We start from the raw sequence: 25,722 nt of genomic DNA, 5'->3' as shown, positions 1-25,722 counted from the left end.
GACAAGGCACTACTGAAGGAAACCACAACGGGTGGGTTACAAGGAGAGGCAAGCACAGAATGGAGGAGGCCTTAGCTCCAAACCCCACCCTGCTTAAAAGATGAGAAGAGAAGAAACCCAGGATATGCCTTAGCTGCAACAGCACTTTAGGCAGAAGGGAGGCAAACAGTGAAAACCAAGATGACAATACAGTTGAATCCGGAGAGGAGATTCTGAGATAATTCACACCAAAAGCAGCCCTGCTAGAGCTAGGATTCAGAGGTATCAGGTAGATCTCCTTGGGAATGACAGATCTTCTTCCCTGATGTTAAAATCTCAGCCTAATAGACATTTTATTTCGAGATTGTTGTTGCCAGGGAACACTACAGAAACTTCCTATGACTAACAAGCCTTTGTAATCCCAAAGTGGTTCTCAGTAGGAAAATGATGGCCTTGGTGGGAGGAGGTGCACTAAGGCAAGAAGATTCAAACTTTGCTGGGCTGGGAGGTGCTCTATGTCATCATTTGATGAGAGTCTTAAGGCCAGGCTATCACAAGATCTCAAGCTATGAGTCTCTTATAGAAAACAGTTGCAGGAGGAACATGGAAAACAGCAATAAAAAGGTGAGTAGGAACTCTTCTGTGGAAAAGAAGAGGAACTGGTACGGAAATGAGCTGCTCCTAGAGCAAGTCTAAGGAGAAGGAGGATTGTTCAGGAAAATTACTGTTCCCATTTATGTGTGTGTGTGTATGTGAACAAGAAAAATCCACATATGTTTACACATATATTTTAGGCCCAGAAAATCACAGGCAGCTGCTCATCTTAAAGCACACTGCTAAACACTGAGAGCTGCTGGTTTCTCAGTTGTGTGTATTTTGCAGACCTGCACACAAGCTTGCGTATAAGGGGAGAAATACGCAGGTGCTGACTTCCTACACAGGCTATTATCTATGTATAGCTGGAAGCAAAAATTGTGTCGTCATTACACATGCACCTGCCCCGCCCCCACCAGTGACACATCCCCCCGAGATTCCCTCCCCACCCGCTAAATGGCACAGCCAGCTGTGTCCTCGGAACCAACAATCCCTTTGTCACCCAAGTGCACTGAATGTTCAAGTTCCAACACACAGGTACACTTACTGGGGTGTAAACCCCATAAAGCCAATGGGATCGACTTCCGAGTAGAACATAAACAGGATGGCCATTTGCAAGAGAGAGAGAGAGAGGCAGGTGTGCGCCCTTCTGATTGAAATGTGTAGGAAGAAAGACAACTTTAAAAGGTGGATACATTAGTAAACCTAATATTCCGTTACCATTGTGTTGTTTTTAATTGTGTCCAAAAAACAACAACAGACACATATTTCTTCCTTCTCACAATCTGTCCTGGGAATATATGATTGAAGAGCAATATAAGAATACCTATAACACTTCCTATACCATCCATTTAAAAGAAGTCACTTGGGGTCACACACACTTGGGAAATGGGGCAGCTTTTTGCCTTTGCCTAAATGCGTGGTGAAAAGAGGGGGATGTAGCGGTTAACAGCCAGCCCTGGCTTCACCCCAACTCCACCTCTCCCCCTTTAGCACCCCCAGCTCCTATTGGGGGGGGGGAGTTCTCTGATAATGGTCAGAGGAAAAACAGGCAAAAGGGGGAGGGGGGAGGGGGAGGGGGAGAGAGATCGATCACAGGTAACTAAGGGAAGGGAAATGCAGGACACTGCGGGGGGGGATTATATGAAAAGGGAAGGAGATTATAAAAAGGGGGTAGTAACGGGGGGGGTCAAGAAAGAAAACATAAAAGCCCCGGGGGGTGAAGACATGTTCAGTCCTCCCCCGTTTATTCGCCTTTTCCCTGCGCCTGGCGGGTGGGCTCGGAGAACCCCGGGAAGAAAGGGCAGGTGGGGGAGAGGGCTCCAGACGCGCGCCCCTCCCCGCCTCATCCAGCCACGTGACCCGCCAGCCGACTCCCCCCGCCCCCCCCGGCACAGCTGCCGCGTTACCTCAGTGCGGGCAAGAGCGAGGGACACCGGCGGCGAGGTTCAGCCGCAGCGCCTGCCGCCTCAGCAGAGACGATAGATGGCGGCGAAGCCAGCGGGGTAGAGGCCTCCGAGCCTCATCACGGAGCCCCCGAGAAGCGGCATCGGGGAGCGGGGGCGACGGAGGGAAGGAGGGAGGGGCCTCGGCCACGAGCGCCTGACAGGAGCGCCGCCGCTGCACTGACAAGAGAACGATCCGGGAGCGCGGCCCCCTCCCTCCGAAAGCCCCACCCCGTCCTCGCGGCCACGCTCCAACCAGAGGGAAGGGAACGGATTCCAGCCGTCCAATCGCCGCGGCCGGGGAGTGAGCGGATAGGAGGCTCGTCCAGTCCATCGGAAAGCTGAGGTCGAGGGGGAGAAAAGCCGTACCTGCCAATCACCGGGCGTCTCTGTGCCAATCCAATTAAGGGAAAACGCCGCGAGGGCGGGACGGTGCTGGCGAGCCGTCCAATTAGCGGTCGAAAAAGGAATTATTGCCGGCTCTCTGGCTGTCCCTCCCTCTCCGCTCCAATCTGACTCCCCTGTGGGATTCTTTGCCGGTCGCGCAGGAATATGTCGAGGCGCCCTCTAGCGGACGGAGAACGCTGGTGGCAGAGAAGCCTTCCGCAGGGAGCTATAAAAGGGGACCTCGTCGCGTTTTTCCCTCCCAGACGTGGGTTTCTTTTCACTTTTGTGTGGCGCCTGGTAGGAAGGACATTTTTTAAGAGAAGGACATTGTTTAAAGGCGCAATTTGGTCTCTTCGAGGGGAGGAAGCAGCATATAAAGAGAAAAAAAGAGTGGGCCCGCAGCGAACGTGTGAATGTAGCAAACGCGTTTACAAGAATTTATCCTTTCCCTAGAAAGTTTTCTGTTCTTTATCACTGTTTTCTCCTTTTACTCCTTGTAACTCCTCCCAGGGAATATTTGCCAATAGGCCATCAGATAGGAGGATTTTTAAATTACTGTTTAAAATTATGTGTAGGTTGTATTGGAATTCCTAGTCGTCATCTGGCACAGACTGCCAATATACAAATATGCTCCTCACATACCAGGGATGCTGCACTTCAAACCCGGGGCCCAAATCGGGCCTTTTGTGGCCTCCAGAAAGCGAAGTGCCCTTCTAACTACCAATATTTCGCTGGATTCTTGGCATTCGCCATTTTCCCGCTTTCTGAAAACCTGGAGTGCCTCTTTTCTAAGGCTGAGTTACTGGCAGCAAGAGCTTTTAAAACTCAAATAAGCTGGGGTATTTCACATTTTTGGTCTTGCTCACCATAGCAATGCCATCCCCCAAGGCTGAGGAGTGGGCTCAGTTCCAAAAAGGTGCAGCACTCGGGACCAAAGGGGGGGAAAAGACATGCCCACATTTGAGCCGGCTCATGCACAAAGAGCCATTTTTCCTAAGGAGATCCATCTGTATTAAAGGAATATATGGACAAAGGGGAGAAGAACATCTGATAAAAAACCCACACTCACACAGGTAGAAAAATTGCTGGAAGGGAAGCATTTGGGGCCAAAAGCCAGTTAATCCAGTGTAATCAAAGGCGACTTGGGCCTTTATTTCAGCAAGTGCCCCGAGAAAATGTTGGGGGGCAGAGGCTTTAGTGAGCCAGACCTCCAGCAGGGAGAAGGAGAGGCTGGGGGCAAGTTCATCCTACCTGCTTCCAGGTTTCTGCCACCACTGGCAATTTTGTGTACTTTGAATGCCACTCCGTATCATAGGACACAAAAAAATGCAGCCGCAAGATGTTAGGATATATTAAAGCTAGAAAGGTGGCGGGACAGAAGGGAATAGCAAACAGAGGTCAACTCGGATTGGCAACGGTGAGGTTTTAGTGGTCGGGGGTGAAGCAAGTATGAGCTCATTCCTATCTGTTTTTAGTGCAGAGGATTTTAGATTTATGTTTACCTCATTAATTTTTCAAGTTTCAAAGCATGGCTACCTGCCTGGGAGGGCTCCCAGGACGAAACGGGTTAGAATTGACAGCATGCGTTTCAGATTCAGGAGACTATTCATAGATCATTATGCTATCCCATAATCTGATTTCTCGGTTAAGAAAACAAATCCTTTGGCAAAAGATAAAACTCTCAGCATGAGAAAGTAAGTCTGCCGAGTGGTTTGTAAAGCATGAGCACTTGTGGATAATTCTTGCTCCCACCCCACAGCATTTCAAAGATGGCGCATTTGGGGCCAAACTGCACAGTGTCCAGAACACACGGGGTGCCGTCGGCCCTTTTTCTTTTCCACCCATAGCAGAAACAACTGAGGACATATGTTTAGGGGACATTTAAATATTTCCCTCCCTTCTTCCACTAATTTTCCAAAATCTCCCTCCCTGTTTTGGAGAAGGGGAGCCTCCAGTGAAGACTTTGTCTCCGCTTTTTAGTCAATGTCTGAGTATTTCAGAAAACGGGGCTGGCAGAAGAAGATTTAAACCTGCAGGTAGTGGTTCTAATCCAAGCACTTACTTGTGAGTTAAAAAAAGTCCCAATGCATGCTATATATTCAATATAACGTGCAGTTTGACCCTCAAATTCAGCATGCTTGGCAATCTCCCACTGCCCTGCTCATAAATTGTTGATTTCATATAAATACTAAAGCAGGTTTTTGTTCAGGAACTCTGCAGCATACTCTAAAGTCATAGCCAAATACCTTTAAATATTTATGGTGCCTCAGATTTTTTTATTCTACCTATTGATTTGTAGTAATGGCCTGTCTCAGAACTCCATCTAGGCCAGCCTGGACTGTGGACTTAGGTTCCCACCAGCCCCAGCCAATGATCAAGATGGCTGGAACTTGTAGTCCAAAGTATATGGAAGGCCCAGCTGTTCTTTTTGCTAAAAAGGGAGGAGTTTTTAAAAATCTATACTATCCTGTTGCTGTCAAAACCTAGTTGAATCCAGAAATTCATTAACCTTCCTGCACACCGTTGTTCTTCTTTTTGGTCCAGTGAATCATCTGCAGATGCTGAAGTCGTCCTAAAATTAAGGCATTAGATTCTGGCTGGTAAATCTAGGTGGAACCCCATTCTGTTCCATGAAAGGGCAAACTTGCATGTTTGTTTGGTCTTCGTATCAAACAGTTATTAAACAAGAAGTCAATCTGACTGAGCAAAGGGTCCACCTAAATTAAAGGGCTTCTGCAGGAAGGTAGAAGATGAGTGAGATGGACCTGCTTAGTGCTGGGCGATGAGGCCTCTGCCATATGCCTTTTAGACACAAAAGAATGTGGGACGTGGGGAGAGAAGGCAGAATAACCAACAGTATCTTTAGGACCCATTTCCGCACGTTGGTTTCAAAAGCAGATTCCATCACCCATCAACCATTACAGCCAACAGTCTGTAAAGACTTATTTGTAAAGCCCTTTAAATCCAGGCTCACCCTGTGAATGTATTCCTGGAGCATCTGCAGAGAGCGGGAGAGTTTAGTCCGTAGTGCTTGGCGGGGGCATGTATCCTGCTTCGCGGTGTGGCAATCCGCTGTTCGATGGGCTGTCAAGTTCACATTTGCTGATAAAAAGCCCCCAGAGAGAACGGCAGGGCACTGGGCCATCCACATTTCACACCTGGTCAGCAAATGCAGCGGGCAAGCAAGCAAGCCACCCGGGCACTATTTTCACAGCCCATTTCAGGATGGTGAGAATGGATTGCATCTCTTTCTCAGACATTCTTCCCAGAGGCACATCTGCGAATGCGGTTCAGCACGTGCCTGTTCTGTGCTCATCGGTGCCCTCGGTTTTGGAGCGCACCGGGGGACACTGCATCATTGCATTGCTGACTCCCATGAGGAGGTGGAAGGGAAGCTGCTCTGCAGAGGAAAGGCCACAGGTTCATTCCGCAGGCACCCCTAGGAAAGGCTGGGGAAACGCTGCCCGAAACCCGTGAGAGCCGCAGAACAGGCCTAGATAAACCCAGGTCTGACTAAGCATAAAACATCTTCCGGTGTTCTGATTGTGTTGATAATTAGGATAATTTCACTCATCCTTCCAAATTGATTGTTTCCCTGACACAGATCTGCTCTGAGCTAAATTTGTAGTCTCTGAACTCACTTGAAAAATATGTGGAATGACCACTTAGTCATCAAATGGCCCCTTAACTTGGATCAATGGTAATTCAATACTGCCTGTTTGCCTTTGGTAGGTTCCTTCCAGTAGCTGTGATTTAAAGAAGGCATTTTAAGACAACTATAGGGAAACAGACATACAAGGAAAATGGAAGCTTTCCCTATGGTTTGAACAGAACTGGACAAAGTAACCAGCCTTCTCCATCTTGGTGACTTTCAGAGGTCTTGGACTATATAGCTCCTAGCACTTCTGATCCCTGGCCACATTGGCTGAGGCTGATGGGAGATGAAGTCCAAAACCTCTAGAAGATAGCCAGCCTTAGAAAAGGCTGAAATACACATCATCATTCCTCTCTTAAAATATTTTCTCCCTCCATTGTATCCCAAATTATGGTCTGAAGGCACTTAAGACATCCATCATGTTGAGCTTGGAGGGAGACCACCTGGGAATCCATGTCGGCACCCTGAGTTCCAAAATGAGAGAAAAGTGGGATGATGAGAATGAGGATATCAGGCTCTGCCTGCAAGTCATTGACATGCATTTAGCAATCTTAGCCTCTTTCAAATGTGTTGTGTTCATGCCATATTCTGGTAGTGACGATAGCTGAAGCAGCTTTTGCCCTGCCTTTGAGAGTATTCCATCGTCCATAGTGGTAATCCATACACGATGCTGCTAATTAATATTTTCATAATTTCTTTAGCAATTAAAGGGTACAGGGCTAACATCTATTAGACTTTAAAAGCAGAGCTTAGTGTCCAAAAAGTTTTACAATGCTTGTCAAACCTGAGGAGCAGGCTGTAAATATTCTCACAGATGGGAAAATTAGATGAAGATGGCATGAGCACAGTCCTTAAGATAGAAAAAAACCTTACCGCACAGCCGGCTGCAGAATGCTGGGAGTCGTAGGCCATTTTCCGTCTAAATACATACAAGATTGCCTTTTAACTTGCCCTGTCAGTCCCTTCCTTCACAACTCTTTGCTTTGTGCATCATGGCACACAAGACTTAGAAATGCATAGTATTCTCAAGTCAGCAGGCTTATACATCAGAGTCATTACAAAATAAGTTCATTTGTTTCCACAATGATTCTTGGGTGTTAAGCTAGAGAACCGTTCTAGTTCTGACATTTAAAACTGTGGACATAGCTTATAGTTGCAATCTGTATTCCTTGTAAAGAACAATCACAATTCTCCTTACTCCACTTTTCCATTGCCCATATAATATTTTATCAGCAAACATAATCCATGTTTGCCTATAACAAAATAGGACATTTCTCACCACCAGCCAACCCTGTCACCTAGACATCTGAAACTTGGTGTGCGTATTAAGGGCACTGTAGGGATGTCCTCCGCTGGTTGAGTTTCTGTTGAAAATGCATTAATTTATTCTAATTAATTTAAATGTATCCTTTTTGTTGTCTGCAATAACACCTTCACACCACTAGGGGCAAACTTCCCTAACCACAGAGTTTTATAGCCTACAATTTAAAGCCAGGGAGAGCGATAGGCTGAGGGGCAGAATTATCTGGCCGCCTTGTCCTGCTTTCTGGCCGTAAGAACTTTAAAGTATGCTGCTGTATTTCATTTTTTGGCCCTGCCCTCTTTGCCCCTCCTCCCACTACTGCACTGTGTCCCCCAGGCGCTTCTCCAAAATAGAATTCAGCCTTTTATCCAATACTCCGATTCCTCTTCCACAAGCAGAACTATCTGAAATAGGCAAGTTCATGGACATGAACTTTATTTGCAATATTTGAGTTATTCCCTTGTAAGAATTTTATTGCAGAAATGTAGTGTGCATGCAAGCCAGTTAACTCCCCGCACCCTTTTAAAAATAAGAGCACTTTGGCTTGCAACTTTACTTCTAAACAAAGTCTTGGGGCATTGTACAGATTAAACCAATTTCTCCTAGCATAAATTTAAATGGAATGTAGCCCACTTACATCTGATGAAGAGGGCAATAGCCTATAAAGTCTTATGCCAGAAGCGATTGGTCTCTCTTTAGGATTCCACAAGGCTTGTTATTTTCGGTGCAAGAGACTACCGCAGCCAGCCTCTGGAAACTACCCAACATGAGTCCAAGCACAGGAGATGTCTGCTTTCCTTTATAGCTGTTCCATAGCATGAGTGGATCCTTTGGTGGTCAGGCACTTGCTTTCCACATGAGACATGCCGGATGATGTATCTGGAAGGTTTGCCTTCTGGAAAGATTGATGATTGGTCTGGAAAGAACTTTTGGGGTGTAGAAGTTAGAATGCTGGTCGAAAGTTGAGGGAGAGCCAAGCTTCAGCTCCTCCACAGCCATGAAGCTTACTGGGAGCCTTGGAAAAGTCACTGGCTGCTCTCACCCCCAGTGCGTGCAGCCTGTTGGACAAACCAAAACAGGGACGGACTTCCAAACCCAGGATCGTGGCTTGCTGCTCCCAGATAAGGGAGGATTCACGAGCAGCATCGACCCCCGGTCTGAGCAATCCATTCACTCACACAAAGGGAGGACCAAAGAACATGAGAACGAGCAGTTTGCCAGGTCACAAGCTCGCCAGGAATCCTGGTGAATTGTTCTGTACCAACGTGGGCGGCTTGAGCACAGGGTTTGTGCCAGGTGAGGACGGTGTACCCCAAGCCTGCAGGATCTCAGGTCTGGGAGCCCAATCCAGCCCCCTGGGATTCCCCAGAAGGGTTTAGCCCATTCTTCCGCCCCCCCCACTTCCGGACAAGTTGCCAATCTTGTAGTGTTCTCCTGGCTTTTGTGCAGTGCCCACCCATTTTAAACAGTTAGATGCCTCTCGTACGGTGGAGTGGCTGGGACCAAGAGCTTTAGGCGGAAAGATGCCCTGCCGTTATGGCCCTGCCCTCCGCTGGGCACCCTCGATGCACGCCAGCTTGACTTCCACAAGGGAAGGGGAAATCACCTTTTAGGGAGTGGAGTGAGTTTCTTTTATGACACATGACAACAAAAGGAGAGAGACTAGGGAGGGTTCTTGTGAATGCGTTATCACCATTTATTATTCTTCAAGAATCAGGAACTGAACAGAGGACATTGTCAGCAGAAAAGAAAAGAAAATGTTTTCTTTTCAGGCTTAATTTTTTTCTTTTTAAAACACTGTGGTTTCAAATCCTTTTTAAAAAGGAAATTCAAGTATCTTTAAGCAGGGGGCAGTCATACAAAAATGTCTTGTCTTTTTTATATAGTTTCTTTTTTTAAAAAAAAAGCAAGTCTACATTTTTTTTTCTGCACCCTTTTTGCTTTGGTAAGGCCAAGCCATGGATACAAAACTGGTACGCAACGAAAAAATGGATCTCGGCCTCGACTAGGGTGGGTGCCGAGAATAAAATGATCTGCATCCTGCCCGCTCTACCCTGCCACCCCTGGAGACAAGCTCTTTAAAGACTCAGAATCATCACCATTTAGCTTATTCGATTCTCTGGCTTTAAAAAGATTTTTTTTAATATATATAGCTCTCTCTATATATATCTTTTAAGTCAATGGAGCCCCGGTTTTCCACACCAATTTTTCCGTGGCAGCTGTTTCAGTAGGCTTACAAGGCTCCACAAAGAAAACTCAACCAAAAACCTCCAGAGCATCAAGTCCCTCCCAAAAGACAAAGGGACATGTCAGACAACTTAAAATCGATGTGCCAAAAAAGAGAAAGCCAAGGGAGAAAAAAAACGCCATGGTGAATTACTTTCCTTGTACACGGCCTACCAAATAAAAATAAATGAATATGTATAATAGAAAAATATGATTCCCCCCCAAGATTAACACTTGTTCCAGGCACACTTGTCTTTTCAAGATTATGTTCTCTTGGGGTTAGAGGAGGACTTTTTAATATATATATACATATATAGGGAACATTTTCTTCACATTACAGGAAAAAAGGAGACGGGATAGTGCAGGAAGAGGTGATGGGGAAGAAATGAAAAGTTGGGTGGGATTATTTTAGCAGCAACATCTTCAAGGTATCAACCACAATCAAATTAATGGAGATCTGGCAATATATACTTAAAAAAACAAAACAAAAACCAACACGTTGAGGGTTTGCTGCCTTAATCCACACATCTTTTGCAAAAAAAAAGATTCAGCTCGTCATGAATCCCAATTATGAGATGCCAGAAGATTGTGTTCCATAACAGCGCTTCTTAGCTTATCCCCCCCAAGGCTCTAGACCATCGTTTCGTCACTTAAATATATGTACAAGACTTAAGCTGCTTTGATGATGTCGCTCCTTCTCTCCGCCCACAAGCTGCTTTTTGTCGTCTGCTGCAGCAGCAGGCGCCGTGGGAGCCCCAGGCTGGCCCCAGCTCCGTCGGCACATCCCGTGGCCTGGCCCAGCGCCCCGCTCCACACAGCTGGCCGTGGCGTGTGCGTTTCCACTGCCTCAGTGCTCGGCATTCTGCTTGTCTCTCATCCAGGCTTGGATCTGCTCTTTCAGCTCTGGCACTGAAAGGGGCACGACAGAAAGGGGTCACGCCTTTGAAAAGGACGCTGGTTGCGACTCACCTGCCCAGGAAAGCCCACGTCCCCCGCTCCAGCACGCCAGAGCCCCGCTGGCTGGGGCATGCCGGGAACTGCGGCCTTGTTCCTGCCTCGTCAAGCACCTTTAACTCGCAAACAGGTCCTTAGGTCAAAAGGGAATGTTTAGTTTTTGCTGCAGCCACATGCTGTTAGACTACGTAACAAGCTGCACAGTTCTGCGGCAGAAGCCCCCTCTCCCAGAAAGCAGCAGAGCCATGCAGAGTGCCATTCTGACAAAGTCCTTTTGGGACACGGATATATCATTCGACCAGATGATAGAAACAGCCCGTGTAATTCAACAGCTTAGCCTGGTTCAGGGCATTATGGCTATAGTTATTGTATGTATTGTAAGCTGTCACGAGACGTTCTGTAGGGGACAGGATAGAAAAGCAAGCAAGCAAGCAAGCAATTACAAAGCCCTAAACAATTTGGGACCAGGTTGTGTGGAAGGATTGTCTTTCCCATTCAGAGACTCCTCTATCATCTTTTTTTTTGGGGGGGGGGGGGGGGCTCGATGCTGATGCCATGCACCTGGGAGACCCTCACCCAGAGGCAACACGAACAGGCCTTATCAGTGGTGGCACCCTCCTTCTGGAATGACCCCCCCCACCTTGTGACAGGTCAGACCCGTGGCATCACATGCCTTCGATTATTATGAACGACTTGTTTAGGTCAACATTAAATATTGTGCTTTCATGAAATTGTAAAATTTGCCATGAACTGCTTCAGGGCTGTTGTTTTTAATTCAGGCGCCTGCTGGGAGTTTTACGGCTTTTCAACATGCGATGATTTGCTCCCTTTGCCATGACAAAAGCCCCCGTCCTCTACCTGGTACTAGCATGTTTTCCGTTAGTGTCTGCCGATTGAAGGGATCCGTGGAGGAATTCAGAAGGTGCCGAAGGATGATGGATCGATCCATGATGGTACCAGAGGGCAACCTGACAGGGTCCGTCATCAGCGTATCCATGAGTGGGTCTGGAGGGAGGAGAGTAAGCTTGTCAAAAATTTAAAGATGTGCTGCTCGTCCCTCCTGCATCAAGTGGTGGCACCTAAAACAGGCTCGCATTCGAGGAAGGCTCAACGATCAACAGGGAGGAACAAATTTGAGCTTCTGCATCTCCACAAACATCTACGCACCTCTAAACTCATCGGGGGCATCGCTGTAGTCAATTTCGGCTCGGGCATTCTTGGCAACGATTTCTTCTACCTTTTCTGCAAGCAGCTTGAATTTTTCTATTGCTATTGTCGACTTGATTCCAGCCTTTCTCATCTTGGAGATTACCTCCTCGAACAGCTCCTTGCTGTAGGACCTCTGCAAAACCAGAGAGCACGGTGAGCTTCCAGCCCAAAGTCATCGCCCACTCTGGTCTCGAGCACTGTTGCTGGGTGGGGGCTCGTCGGAACCAAAGACCCTTCAGAGCAGCCTTTCAGTAACTCCCGGCTAAATGCTCGGCCTCCTTTGCTTCCTTCCTTAGGGTGATTCGGGACACAGAGCAGGGCAACATCTGGGCAGAATGCCAATGCTGTGCCACTAGCCATACCTCCAGTGGCAGTCCCTGTATGGCAGTGCCCAGGACAGTTTTGCCAAATATGCCCATGGGCCCCCCAAAAAAGGAGGGTGAGCTATAAATAGGTTATAAATCAGAATGAGCATCATAAAGAGCTATCACCTGCTTTAGCAAATCTTAAATCATTTAAGCGTCACCAATGAAAAAGCTGCATATACTCACATATACCGTATTTTTCGCTCTGTAAGACGCACTTTTCCCCCCTCAAAAATAAGGGGAAATGTCTGTGCGCCTTATAGAGCGAATGCGTGTGTGCCCGACACCCGGGACGCTGCCAGCCCGCCTGCACCACCTGGCAGGCACACGCTTGGCGCGCCCTGCTCCGCACCCCCCCTCCGGCGCAGGTGAGAGCTGTGCTGCTCAGGGGGAGAGGTGCGGAAGAGGAGACGCGGGCTTTAACCCGCCGGCCGCACGGAGAGACGGACTGCTCACCCCCACCGTCTGGGAAGACCTGCCGCCGCCACGCCACCCAGAAGTCCACCGCTGGCATGCTGCTGGCCCCACGTGGCACCACCTGGCCGGCATGCGCTCGGTGCACCCTGCTCCACCCCCACCCCTCCGGCGCAGCTGAGAGCTGTTAATCACAGGTCGGTGTGTGTTTTCAAATGGCAACCCGTCTTTTAATGATGCCCATGGGGAAGTGATGGGGAAGGTGCCCGTGATTATCAGGAAGCTTTCCATGGATCAGTTATCTGTTAGTTGATCAGACACATTTTTTTTTAGGATCAGTGGATATTTGAACAGCATTACCTTTGTGTATGAAGTTTATTCTTCAAAGGCTACTTAGTCCGCTGTATGTTTGATTTACCGTACAATATCTCATTTTTTGTCAGAAGTTTTTTTTCTATTATTTACTAGTAGGGCAGCGTGGACATTACTGGCTTTTTTAGATTTGTTATTGAATTGTCTGCAGCAGCTCTTGTATAACTGGTGTAGATTGTAGATTCCTTCAATAATTCCACTGCTGACTCAGAAAGTGATGTCAGTGATTGTGAGCAACAGAGCTTCATAAATTCTGACTCTAGTGATGATGAGTTCTATGGGTTCAATGAAAACTAGAAGAGTACTCGAACTTTAAAGTCTCTCTTTTGTTAATGACAGTGATGATGGTTCTTAATGCCACTGTTGACTGCTGTTCACTTTACAAGGTTGAAATACGGTATTACTGTATTCTGTTATAGTTTATTAAATAGTTTAGTAAACCATTTGATTCAGAATATTTTTTTTCTTGTTTTCCTCCTCTAAAAACTAGGTGCGTCTTATGGTCAGGTGCATCTTACAGAACGAAAAATATGGTAAGGAAACATGGAATTTCAGGGGGAACTGTACGATGGACGCATGTCACGGCAAGCACAATTTTAGAACAGAGGGAGGGAAAGGGGGTCCATGGACACAAAGCAAGAGAACACATCTTCTAAGAATAGTGTCTTCTGCCTGCAGTTTATACTAAAAATAGTTAGCTTTCTAAAAAAAAATCCACTCCCCAAAGAGAACACTTTTAGTCAGTCTTAATACTGGATTCTGTCTTATTGGCTATGGGCACAATCTTAGGTGTGTTCAGGCGGCCAAAATGCCCCACAACTCGCAACCTTTCATGATCTAAACATGCACAGGATGGGCCCCCTCAGTGTAACAGCCATGATTTAACAAACACTTTGTTTAAAATTGCTACGAAAAATTGTAATATTTTGTCTTATAATTGTACTGTTGTTGTACGCTGCTTAGAGAGTCCTGTTGGGTTATCTGACAGCCTATAAATTTAAAAATAAATAAAGATACGAAAGCCAGAAGCATTTCTCACTGCCTGGCACAGTTACTGTGGGAGAACTGGACTCAATTCACACAAGGGAAGACCGATCTTGAAAGCCCGCCCTTAAAAAGTCTGTTTGCACTCTATTCCATCTTTGAGCTTCTTTCCCGTTCTCTCTCCAACAGGAATGTGAACTTGTGCCCACACAGGGGAATAAAACAAAGCCTGCCTTCAAATCTATAGAACAAAGGCATGGTGCCCTCTGGAAGAGTTCTGGGGAGGGCTGACCTAACCGGCTGCCTTGTACTGAGCGGCGAGGGAAAAACCGCTTCTCTGCATTGACCCAGGATCTTGACCGCCGTTGCAGGCAGTGGAGCCCGAAGCGTGCCGCAAGCCCAGAAGGAAGCCCTGTGCTCTCCCCGCTGTGGCCCCAGCCTCTTCGCTCTGTCACGCTGCCGCATCACCCAACGTTTGGCAGGCCCACGTCAAATGAAGCAGCTCACAGCACCTCAGCGGGGGCTCCTGGCTGCCTCTGTGGGCTAAAAGCCAAATGGTTCTGCACGCAGGTCATGCTGTCTGTGCCGTCTCCATATCGTGCACATGGAACAGAACTGTTTTGTGCAATCCTTTCTGCATCACTGATGCTGTTCTAGCCTGGTACTGAAACAGGGAAGCGCACCAAGCTGCCGTTCCATTAACTGCCGAAGAAGAAAATCTTGCTCAGCCACCCGCCTGGTTTGTGTATCTACTATTTGTTCGTCACATTTACTTCCCATATTCCCTCTAAAAATACTTCTCAAGGCACAGCTTACAATAATAAATTACACATAAAAACCCAAAGCCGCAATGAAAACAGAAAAATAAAACTAAATTAAAATCCCATTGCTAACAGAAATAAAAGAGCACCCACCAATTATAACCCTCTCCAGCAGACATGTCAACTCGAAAGCCAAAAGCCTGTTTGAATAAAAACACGTTTTCCTGCCTGTGGGGGGATTAAGAAACCAGCAGTTTGGCACATGCACTTTAAAATGGATTTTCACAGGCATAAGGGCTAGAAACTTGCTTTTTTAAATGAAACCTGAGATGCTCCGAAGCTGTATTACACATTTCTGCCCTCTGACAGAAGCAAAACACACACAATACAGCTCCCACCCTGCCTGCCAGAACTAAATACCCAGAATTTAACAGGAGTGGCAATCGCATGCTTTGTGAAGGCATCTCGTTCCACAGCAGTAGTAGAAGGGATACACAGCTAGGCAAGACACCAGATGGGCGATCCCTAAAATTAGCATGTGGTCCAGAGAGTAAGTGAAGGTCATCTGCTCCTGCAGTCCGCCAGTCACACACGCTTCTGGACACGGCCGTGCCGTGCCAGATCCTGCTGGCCAGCCGTCAAGACGCTTTCTTCCTCCTCACCACATTCACTCAAGAAAATCCTGCAGTCAGGAGCCACACAGCAAGCAAAAGCCGGCACCTGCTGGGAACGAGCCAGTTCGATGCAGTATCACTGCAGGAAGGGCGGCTCGTCGGTTCTAGGACAGCACAGCTAACCGGAGTGATATCAGCCAGGAGGGAGGGGGAGCACAAACCCGAGGCAGCTCTGGAAACGCTGCAGTCAAAACCATGCGCAAGCTGCGTGGAGTCCAGCAGCGGCGATTCTCAAGACCAGGAGGCTTAATGGCCACAACCTTCTAGCTTCGGGGGTGCGGGGGGGGGGATGAGACCTTAGCTGCACGTATTTCCACACCCGCCTTCCCCAGCTTGTGGGTTTTCAGAGGACAGCTCCCCGCACCCATTCCACTCGACCAGCCATGCAGGCTGAGACAGACAGGAAGTCCCGAACCTTTGGGGGCCACTGTCTTCCAACCCCCCGAGGCATTTTTCACGTTGGCTCCATCACACCGCACCGCATTGCCCGAGACCCGATACGGATTTCTGTGCAGTGCAGAGACCCACTGTGCTCTCCTGACCCAAACCCAACCCAGCAGGTGAAGAAAGCGAGGGGAGGCACCAGGTCCTGGAGGGCGCTTGGACGAGGCGCTCGCCTCCTCGCCTCTCCCCACTGCTCATGTACCAGCCCTGCCCTGGCCTTCCGAACCACGCAACCACCCTCGAGCGAAAAGCGAGGCCCGAGGCAGACGCGGCTGCTCCTCCAAAGAGGGCAGGTGCGCAGACGGCGAGAGCGGGCCAGCCCTCCCATGACCACACCGACTCCTCCTGTACCTCTTTGGATACCAGTTGCCATAATTAACAAAAGCTCAAAGGGATACAGAAAGGCGTTACATTGTCCTTCCGGGTCTGTTTGCCTCCAGAAAAACCCCACGGCTTCCCCACCTGCACGACCCCCTTTCCTCCTCCCCTCAGCATCACGGTTCCCCACTCACCTGGTCGTCAGCTATTGCTTTTGCAAAGCGAGGGCAATCTAGCTGCAGGTAAATGTCCGTCAGTTGGTCCAAAAGCTTCTTTGGTTCAAATCCGTACTTCTCGGGGTTCTCCACTTTCAGGTCACGGCATTTGGGGCCACACAACTGCTGAAGGTTGAAGTTCAGCATAGCAGCCAAACGTGGCCCAAGTTCCTGAAAAGGCAACCAGAAAAGGTTGGTTTGAGAAGAGCTCGCGAATCCCCCAAAAATGCCGCATGCCCAAGAGCAAAGAGGTGCCTGAGACATGGATGTGAATTTTCTCAAGGTGCTTTTGCTTCCCTGCCACTACAACCCGGTGCAGATCGCGTTTCCTTTGTCCCAAACGATCCAACAGCAACCAAGCCAATCTTATCTGCATCTTTGATCACCCAAAGAGGGTTTTGCACACCATTCTGGAACTGCCTGCTAAAGAATGGTATATAAATACCATTTTTATTTTTTATTTAAAACTTATTTTAAGTGTTAATTTGTTGTGTAGGATTTAAAAAAAAAATTAAGCCGAGATGCACCGGGTTTTCATATTTTTATTGTATAACTTTGTTTTTGTTGTAAGCCGCCCCAAGGCCTTGTTGCGATGGGGGCAGCATAAAAATGTTTTAAATAAATAAATAAATAAAAATTATTAAATGAACAAAGAGAGAGAGACAGAATGCCTCAAATTGCCATAGCCTTGGAAAGCTTTCCATGCCAAGCCCCAGAGGAGAAGGCAACCAGCGGCCATCAGTCATGATGGGTATATATTATCCCAGGATCAGAAGCAGTGTGCTTCCCGGGGCCTGGCTGATAAGGGGAATGAACGGAGGGCAGAGGGAATGAGGGAGCCCACGGGACAGCTATGATCATAGTTATGAGACCAGAAGGAACGGTTACTCTCTGTCCATAGCCCAAGCTGCCTGAGGTTAAAGTGACATGCAGAACGCCCCTCAGCGCAAGTCTCCTGCTCAGCAGAGCTTCCCTCCAGGAAACGAGGCCTCCAGCGCCCTCGTGGGCACCAATCCTGGAGCCCACTAAGCTCCCAGCCCCCTCCTGCTTTTTTACTTCATTCTGTACAACTGTTATCAGGAGCATTAACCGGGCGGCTGCAATGCAAAGGGCTCTGCTCCAGCACCACCTGTATTTGGGTTCAGAAAGGTGGCTTTACACTCTGGGACTCAGACTTCGCCCCTGCCTTAGGCTCCAGCTCTTGGGCAAACCTCTTCTTTTCGCCTCAGTGGTGTGCTTCTGGGAAATTTACACCCATATCCAGGACAGCAGCCTGTTCATGGCTGCCCCCAACTCCCACAGCTCCCCTTTTGTCAGAGCCCCCAAAACACTCTTGGAAGTCCGGGGCCCCCAGCCCTGTGCTAGCCAAGCCCGCAATCCCCGTTGCAGCAACTTTAGAGCACTCCAGCTGATGATGAGTGACCGAAGCAGGAATTCGAAACAGCCTGCCGATCCGGCTTGTCACCGCTGCATCGAGCTCCTTTCATCACGGAAAGCACAGCGTCACGGGAGCCACAGCATGGGAGCTGCACTCACCGGCCTGAGGAACGGCTTCTGCACTTGCTTGGTGAGGATATGGAACATGTCGACCGTCTCGGTGGCCAGGGCCAGGTAGGAGCGCGACACCCGCTCGTCCTGGGCGAGCTGAGACTGCCGAGCCTGCTGCTGGTCCTGAAAAGAAGGCGCTGCACATCAGCTCCCGTGCGTCCCGCGTCACGGACACGGTGCAGCCGACTGTTCCCAGCTGCACATGCCTGCCGCAACCCCGCCCCAGTCCCTCCTGCCAGCGGCCCTTATAAATGAGTTTGCACGCAGGAAAAAGGGGTACCTGCACGCCACACCAGAAGCAAGGAAGGGGCGTGTTCGGCCCCAGCTGCCAGGCTGCTCTCGAGTCCCCCCCACACCCCACCCCTGCAGGCCAGGGCACACTGGGGACAACGGCGTTTCAACTCTTCTGGAAATCACAGCAGAGAAACGGCTTTCTCTGAGCAGAGAGAGGGAGAGGCTGGCTGGCTTTCGCTGGCTGGCTTCTGGGCGGGGAGGGGGCAGCTTGGGAGGGGGCGGCTCTGCGGGCGATGCCAGAAGGCCAGGGGCGCCCCACCTCAGCGCTCCATAAACCGCCAGCTGTGCGGGGAGACTACAGTTCAGCCCCCGCGTTCTTCCCACTGGGGGACTGGCGGGGGGGAGGAAACCCAAGCCACGCAGGGCCTCCTCTCCCCGCGAGGGGAAGAGGCGACCAACGCAGCAGCGGGTTTCTGGAGGCCTCTCCACACGGCACCCGAGTGCCCACTGAGAGAGGCACAAAAGCTCCCTGGAGGGGGGAAAACCGGGGTTCCTCACCCGGGGCAACAAGTCCCAGTGCTCTTTGCTCTTCATCTCCTCCTGCACTTCGTGGATGCGCTTGAGAGACTCCAGGCTCTCGTCCAGCAAGAACGTGGTGTCGTTGATCAGCATGTTGATGTAGCGGACGAACTGCTTGCCGGAGCTGGGAAAGGGAGAGTCCTCACTGAGGCGGACCCTGGGCTCCACCGGCCGAAAGCAGGACGCCAGCCCAGCGCTGCCCGGAGCGCTCAGGCAGAGCCCAGGTGGAGGTCCCTGCTCAGCACTCACTAGTTCTCGGCCCCAGTGGCTGCATCCGCAAGACAGGCATAAGGCACCAACCTCGCAGGGCTGTTGTTACGAAGGACATGCAGGATGAAGCTATACTACTAATCCTTCGCCACTGGTCCAGTCAGCTCTTTTCTCAGGCCAAGGCTGCTCTCAAAGGTCATTTTAATCAGACACGCTGAAAAAATGTACCTGGGTCTTAATTTTGCTTGGATGGCGATATTTATACCCCGTCTTTCCCTTGAGGAAGCACAGGGTGGCTTACAGGATCCTCCTCCTCTTTATTTTCATCCCCACAACAATCTTGTAAGGTAGGTGAAGCCGAGAACAGTCACAAGACCAAAGTTATCCAGTGAGCTTCCTGACCAAATGGGGACAAGAACCCGGATCTCCCTCGTCCCCATGCAACACACCAACCCCTGTGCCACACTGGCTCTTCCACTCCTCCTGCTCTCCGTCTCGAGTTACTCGAGTTTAAAAATGCTATGGATTTATTATTACAGTCACACAGCCCTCCCCCTCAGAAAGAATCCAAGGCAGCACACATGATCCGGCTCCTCTCTCTCCCTTTCTCTTCACAACAACCCTGTGAAGTGGCTTGAGGCTGAGAATCACCTGGTGAGCTTCGTAACTTGAGTGGTGGCAGGAACCAGGGTCCCCTGAGTCCCAGTCCAAGCCTAACTGGACCCTCTGCCCACAGCACCCTGGAGCCCCTCTTCTGCCCAGAAAGCAGGTGCTGCTGCCCCAGGCAAAGAGTCTTTCCTGCACGATGCGGCGCTCAGAAGGAGCCTCCCGGGGGCAGGAAGCCGCCTCTCACTCACTTGAACTCTTCCATGAAGGTGCCATGGTGCGCAATATTCTGCCAGAGGCTTTTGAAGATGGCGCTGATGTGGTACCGGATTGTAAATTTGTCGTAGAACTCGCTGGTGGCGCCGGTGTGCTCAACATCTGAGGGAGGGGCAAAGAAAGAAAGAAAAAGGGCACCCATTTCGGATGAGAACACGAGGGAAGGATGTGCTGCTCCAGGAACCACAAGAAGGCTGCAGCCTCGGTTTCTCGGGGCAATCGTGCAAAGTAGGAAAGGCACAGAAAGTCTTCTCCAGCCTGGGGCCCGCCAGATGCTTTAGATTACAACTCCCAGCATCCCTGACCTTTGGCCATGCTGGCTGGGACTGGTGGGAGCCAAAGTGTAAAACTGGCCCAGAGACCTGGCCAGAGAACAAAGACAGAGCTGGACAACATGTGGTTCTTCCGCTGTTTTGGCCCTCAGCTCCCATCCCCGCCAGCCAGAAAACAGTGTCGTCAAAAACCAGTGTGTGGACGCTAAAAGAAAATGTTCTTGGCTTCCCAGATACTACTGGGCACACACAACAGCTTCCAACACAGGTTAGAAAAGGTTACCTTCCAACCTTATAAAAGGAAGGGAGCAAGCTGAATTCTGTATAATTTCAGGACTACCAAGCGACAGAAGCACTATCAGTGCAGCAGGGAAGCATTTTGGAGAATACCAAACTCGGAGCGACCTGCCAAGCAGCTGACCTGTATAAAACTTCATCAGTGACGGGACGAGCAACTTGGTGGAAAGCGGGTGGTTCTCCGTCATCTCGAAGAACTTCTGTGTCCGTGGCTGGACAGCGGGGTTGGTCATGAACATCACTTCCACGAGTTTTGCCACCAGGTAGGGGTTGCGGATGTAATTCTGGTTGCACAACATCACAACCAGGAACGTGACAACGTCCTGAGTGCAGGGCTCGTAAAGTACCTGAGGCGAGTATCTGAGAACACAGGAAGGGGAGCACCCCGCTGAGAAAGCCGCCAGGAAGCGATCGTAAGCCGAACAATGACACTGGAAGCTGAGTTCTTCTGGACCAGACCAAAGGCCTGTGTCTAGTCTAGAGGCAGGGAACTGGTGGCCCACAGAGGTTGCCCAACTGGTCTGTGGAGGGTTCAGCCACAGCTCTGAACGGGAACTAAGTGACACCATCCAGTCTGCAGAAAGCTGCAGGCAGCAATCATTTGCCCTCCCCACCACCCAAAAAGCCCCCCATTTCTTGCAGTGACCCGCCACATGAGCCTAGGGGGCCCACAACCAGACGGGACAGCTTCCAGCCTTCTGATCTTCACTGGTATTCCAGCAAGACTCCCTTCCACATCAGCTGCAGACCATGCCCTGGTCTTGCAAGGCAGTGGTGCTCTCAGCACCCCCACCTAGAGGCAAAGTGGATAAGCTGCCCCTGCCAGGACCACCCTGGCTGCTGTGGGATGCAAGACGTCAGGCGATATTGGACAGGGTGAGTCAGGAGACACCAGGATGCGGAGAAAAGGACACCCTCCTGTTGCAGATCCGGGGCAGCCCCATCTTCCTCCCTCCCTCCCTCCCTCCCAGCTTTTGAATGGGAACGTTCAGATCTACAGACCCGTTAATGCAAACTAAAAGTTTACTTCAGAAAGAGACTTCGAAAAACTTACTGTACAATGAAGAACAAGAATTCCGCAACATCTTCAACATAAAACTCAGGCAACGCCGCAAACATTTTCGGGACGTCGGGATTTAAAGGCAGTTTTATGCTGTGAATGGGAACAGGGGGTGGGGGAGACCTTAAATGAAGCGCTTTGGGAAAGAACTTTCATCGGCGTGTTTGGGTTTATTGGATGTACTTTATATGTCCTATGAAAGTAATATGCAAATACATATTTAACTCAGGAACCAAAAGCCACAGTATATAAGTTAAACTGGATGGATTTAGACACAGAGAGCCAATTCACAACTAATAGTGCAAACTGCAGAAGAAAAACCATAAAAATACAGCCAAAGGGATGGATGAGGGAAGACCATATTTATACCCCCAAATACACATGCAAGGACCAATTTCCTGCAGGCACCACATTTTAAGGGGGAAAGTGCCAGTCTTCTTATGACAAGAACTTCTGTAGAGCCAAGTGCACCAATCCATCTAATTAATTTCTTTTACCACCATGAGTAAACTACTAGTGGTGGATCGGCTCAGAGGCAACAGAGGGCCAGAAAATTTTTGCATTTCCTTTCTGCCAATCCTCCTTCCTCTCCTTCCCCACCCCAGGCAAGGGACAAGCGGCTCTTGCAAGAGAGGCAGGGCTGAGTGTTGGGGCAAAATACCAGAAATACCAGGATACTTAAGCTTAAAGCTCTTAACACCATTAACTAAGCCTTAGGAGAGGCACTTTGGCCTCTTAGGATGAGAAAACTGTGCAGAAGCCAGGGGAACGCCAGTGGGCCAGCTGGGTTCATGGGGGGGCTCGATTTGGCCCAGGACCCTGCAGTTTAACAATTCAACCCTGTGGCCTTCTTCGCCAGGATTATTTATAATAATTGCAAAACGGAGAAGAGCGGTGCAAGGTTAGAGAGGAGCCAACAGGAACTGTCAGGGTTTCCTCAGGGCAAAATGGCCACCTGGCAAATTGCCCTGGAGAGGCAGATGAGGCATTGCTCAGTCCGTAATTGGAACTCGTTCAGCTCTAACATTTATTTGGGTCAGACCAGTAAATTGGCGGAAGCTGGTCAGGAATTCAGCTGGGGGCAGGACGCCCGAAGAGAGGGATTGGGGAAATCTCTGAGGTGACTTACTCAGGGTAAGCAGGGTCAAGGATCCGAAGCAGCAGCTGAATGACCATGCTGTAGAAGTTCAGGCACCTCCTCAGGAAGTTTTCGTCTAGCAGTCCAGCATCTGCACAAGCCTTGCACCGCACTAGTTTCTGTGTGAGAAGTTGCAACACCAACATGAAACAAAAGCTAAAGATCAGCGTGTGCCCACACTCACCCAATCAACCCATCTCCAATTCGGAAGGGTAAATGTGTCTTGCTTCAGGGAACTACCAGGGCCAGGAGAGGCTGCCCAATGCAAAGCCCAACAGGCCCGACAGATGGAAAGCCACAGCACATGGACCTTATGAGGACTCCTCTGCTGGATCGAAATAAAGGCCATCCGCCCCGGCCTCATGCTGTCCCACAGAGGTCAGCAAGATGCATCCAGGCAGCACACCAAAGGGCAAGAAGGCAGAACTAAGCACGGCAAGGAAAGAGGAGGCGGAACCGTGGCAGTTGTTCTCAATTTGGCCCACTCTGGGCCTGTCTGACAACCTGTAGGGGCTGTCTTTGGTCTAAGACTCGTTTTTCAGCTCGTTGACTGCCCCTGCATTTTCAATTAAGGCCTAGCGGACTCGGTGCAATGCTCACGCACGTCTTGGGACTGCTAAGGCTGCAAGAGTTCAGCACTGATATGTGGAAGTTTAAGGGGCTGTCAGTGCTGGTGCTGAAGGCTGGACTCCTGCTGAGCATCAGGCCAACGGCCCCCCAACTGTGGCTACAAACCTTGAGCTGTGTTTTGCAGCGTTTCAGCATTTCTCGATGCCTCGTGGCCAGAGGGGAATCCTTCCACTGGCTTTCATTGTTTTTCAAATCCTCCACAGTCCTGCAAAAGCAGATGAAGAGCAAAATAAATCTACCTGGTCAACAGGGCAACGGCACAGAGGCACCAAGGGCCAAGGAGGGAAACGCAAGCCCTTCCACCAGCCCAGGGCATGTCCAAAAGAGGGGTCTGGGCATAGGCTGTGGCGGCTGGGTTTTGCCCCCCTACAAGAATATCCGGTCTGCTTCTTTCCCTCCTCGACAGACGTGTCGCTTCAGCACCCCGCTCTGCTGGCACCCTGGACCTGGCTCCCTTCTGACACGGAGCAAGCACCCGCCCTCAGCACGTTCTCAACGAGTTATGCCAGGAATGACTCAAGCCGCCGTAGACCTCGGTGAACAATGAGGCTATTGGCAGCTGGCAGAGCTGGCGGGGAACAGTGGCGTGGGCCCCCAACAGAGTGCGCACAGAGCCTGAGCTCACTGGCAGAAGACCACCCCCCGCACCTCCCACAGCCATCTGGACTCGCCAAGCCAGCCACACGCAAGTTGACTTGGATTTGCAGCAATCCTACCGCACGTCAGCACCGCCAGGGACTACAAGCCCAGGCAGCTCTCTGCCACCTCCAGTATCCGTAGCAGTATACTGGGGAGCACCAGTTGGAAGGGGGCTGTTGAATTCTGGGCCTGCTTGAGGGTTTCCCCGCAGGCAGAGAGCTGGTCCCTGGGCGAACAGAATCCTGAAGAAGGTGGCCCCGTGGCCTGACCCAGCACCATTCTTCTTATTTATTTTCTCGTCAGCAAGCCCAGAGCTTTGAGGGAACCAAAACCCCAAAGGATTCAAAGGTGGCTGCCATGCCATGAAAAGGCATGCAAGCCACGGGCTTCCTCACGCAGAGAGGGATGGCACTTGCCCTCTCCCCTGTCTATTAACCACTCCTGCTAAGGAAAACGGCTCCCTGGTCAACTTTTTCAGTCAAGTAAATTAAAAAAGGAAGCCGGGTGCCACAGTCGCAAATGTGCACCTTCCCAGCTTGCTCTTGTAGAAGCTACAGTCCAAACAAGGTTACCTCTCCCTTTGATCCAAGAACGAAAGAAGATTTTATATGGGATAAAAAAGAACTTTGCCCCTTTCTCAGTTATTTCCACTTCAGAGTCCCTTCTTAGTTATAATTCTAACAGTTACCTATCATTAGCACCATTACTTTGTATCATCATTCTATGATCTTTTTATCAATTTAATACGATTGCTTTCAGCACCGTCATCCTAACTATGTAATTAATTTATCTACCACTCGCCTTCCCTGAAAATAGCTAAAAGATCTACAAGTCCGGAAATTAAAGTACAGCATAATAAGCAAGAAGCTAACAGTTAGAGGTTAAAAATATTTTCAACCAAGGTGTAACACGCAAGAGTTAACAGACAAACCAGCTAGGAAGCTCAACCCTTCTAGGGAAAGAGATGGATCTTCAACAGGGCCTAAAAGCATCACAGTTTACCTTCCATGATGTAATGCCACCCCAAAGAAGATCCGCTTCTAGGTTAATACCAGTCACCTGCTCCCATGTGACTCAGGGCTTTACCTGCCAGTCAGAGTTAGTGCTAGGTACCAAGAAGTTCCAGTCGTTAAAGGATGTTGGTTCCTAAGGTTACCCCTATACATAAAAAGGGTTGGATGGACAGGGTGGAGGAAAACATTTCAGGAGGAAAACTCAAGCTGAAAGATGCAATGTGCAGACTGGGGCAGGTGAAGCATATGGGCAGAAAGCCAGCTAACCCAGGAGGATCAGGTGCAGCCAAGGATCACAGGGCTCCTGTCCTTTTCAGAAAGCACCTATGGAAAGAACAGGGACGAGGCAGAAGGCCTCCCAGAGAATCAGGCTTCCAAGCCACATCTTTGGGGCTTCAGCCCTAGTGGGCTGGTCCCTAACTCAGCCCCTGAAACCAACAATAATGCCATAAATTATTTCCTTGGGACTTTTGGCACTCATTAATTCCTGCTGCTTTTGCCTCCTAGTTCTTGACATTTTTTTTTTAAACAAGACAGGCCCACCACCAGTAGTGCAACAATCCAAGCTTTTACCTGTTGAGCTCTCGGATGGCCCTCAGCCTGCGTATGTACCGGCGGCAGCTGGGAAGAATGGAGAGGTGGTGTGCGTGAAGGGTCAGGAAGAAGCATTCCGTTGGGAATTTCGGCTCAGAAAAGAGAGACAGGTCCCTAGCTGGGGAAACGAAGGGAACAGAACAGAGATGAAAACTTAGGGGAGAAGATGAGGATGCGGGCCAAACAGCAGATGAAGGAAATCGCTGGCACTGGCACAAACAGCACCTGCATAGGTAAAAACGCCAGAGAACCTCTGCTCTGTATTGAGCCAAGTCCACACTCTTGAACACACACAGAAACGATGCCAGAGGAGGGCAAGAGGAATAA

General features: G+C 49.6%; 2 protein-coding genes across 12 annotated transcripts in view; both read right to left on the bottom strand.

Moving 5' to 3' along the window:
• KIF1B (kinesin family member 1B) overlaps window positions 1-2,215 on the bottom strand; it is a 121,698-nt gene extending 119,483 nt beyond the window's left edge. For all 7 annotated transcript variants that reach the window (XM_044445348.1, XM_044445350.1, XM_044445349.1 and 4 more), the window contains exon 1: window positions 1,983-2,215. The gene's annotated coding sequence lies outside the window, so the exon portion shown is untranslated. The remainder of the gene's footprint in view (window positions 1-1,982) is intronic.
• A 6,820-nt stretch (window positions 2,216-9,035) lies between these two features.
• UBE4B (ubiquitination factor E4B) overlaps window positions 9,036-25,722 on the bottom strand; it is a 48,511-nt gene continuing 31,824 nt past the window's right edge. For all 5 annotated transcript variants that reach the window (XM_044445361.1, XM_044445364.1, XM_044445365.1 and 2 more), the window contains 12 exons: window positions 25,375-25,513; window positions 23,255-23,354; window positions 22,511-22,638; window positions 21,376-21,474; window positions 20,446-20,681; window positions 19,728-19,854; window positions 18,640-18,784; window positions 17,836-17,970; window positions 16,279-16,470; window positions 11,711-11,885; window positions 11,402-11,548; window positions 9,036-10,498 (listed from right to left, as the gene is read on the bottom strand). In XM_044445361.1, the coding sequence (XP_044301296.1) occupies window positions 10,437-10,498; window positions 11,402-11,548; window positions 11,711-11,885; window positions 16,279-16,470; window positions 17,836-17,970; window positions 18,640-18,784; window positions 19,728-19,854; window positions 20,446-20,681; window positions 21,376-21,474; window positions 22,511-22,638; window positions 23,255-23,354; window positions 25,375-25,513 (1,685 nt within the window). In that variant the 3' untranslated portion in view covers window positions 9,036-10,436. The remainder of the gene's footprint in view (window positions 10,499-11,401; window positions 11,549-11,710; window positions 11,886-16,278; window positions 16,471-17,835; window positions 17,971-18,639; window positions 18,785-19,727; window positions 19,855-20,445; window positions 20,682-21,375; window positions 21,475-22,510; window positions 22,639-23,254; window positions 23,355-25,374; window positions 25,514-25,722) is intronic.

The sequence above is a fragment of the Varanus komodoensis genome, unplaced genomic scaffold, assembly GCF_004798865.1.
Source record: "Varanus komodoensis strain SLA01 unplaced genomic scaffold, ASM479886v1 scaffold48, whole genome shotgun sequence".
NCBI classification, from domain to species: Eukaryota; Metazoa; Chordata; class Lepidosauria; order Squamata; family Varanidae; genus Varanus; species Varanus komodoensis.
The sequence above is the reverse complement of the archived record's forward strand: the minus strand, read 5'-3'. Positions and strand labels throughout refer to the sequence as shown.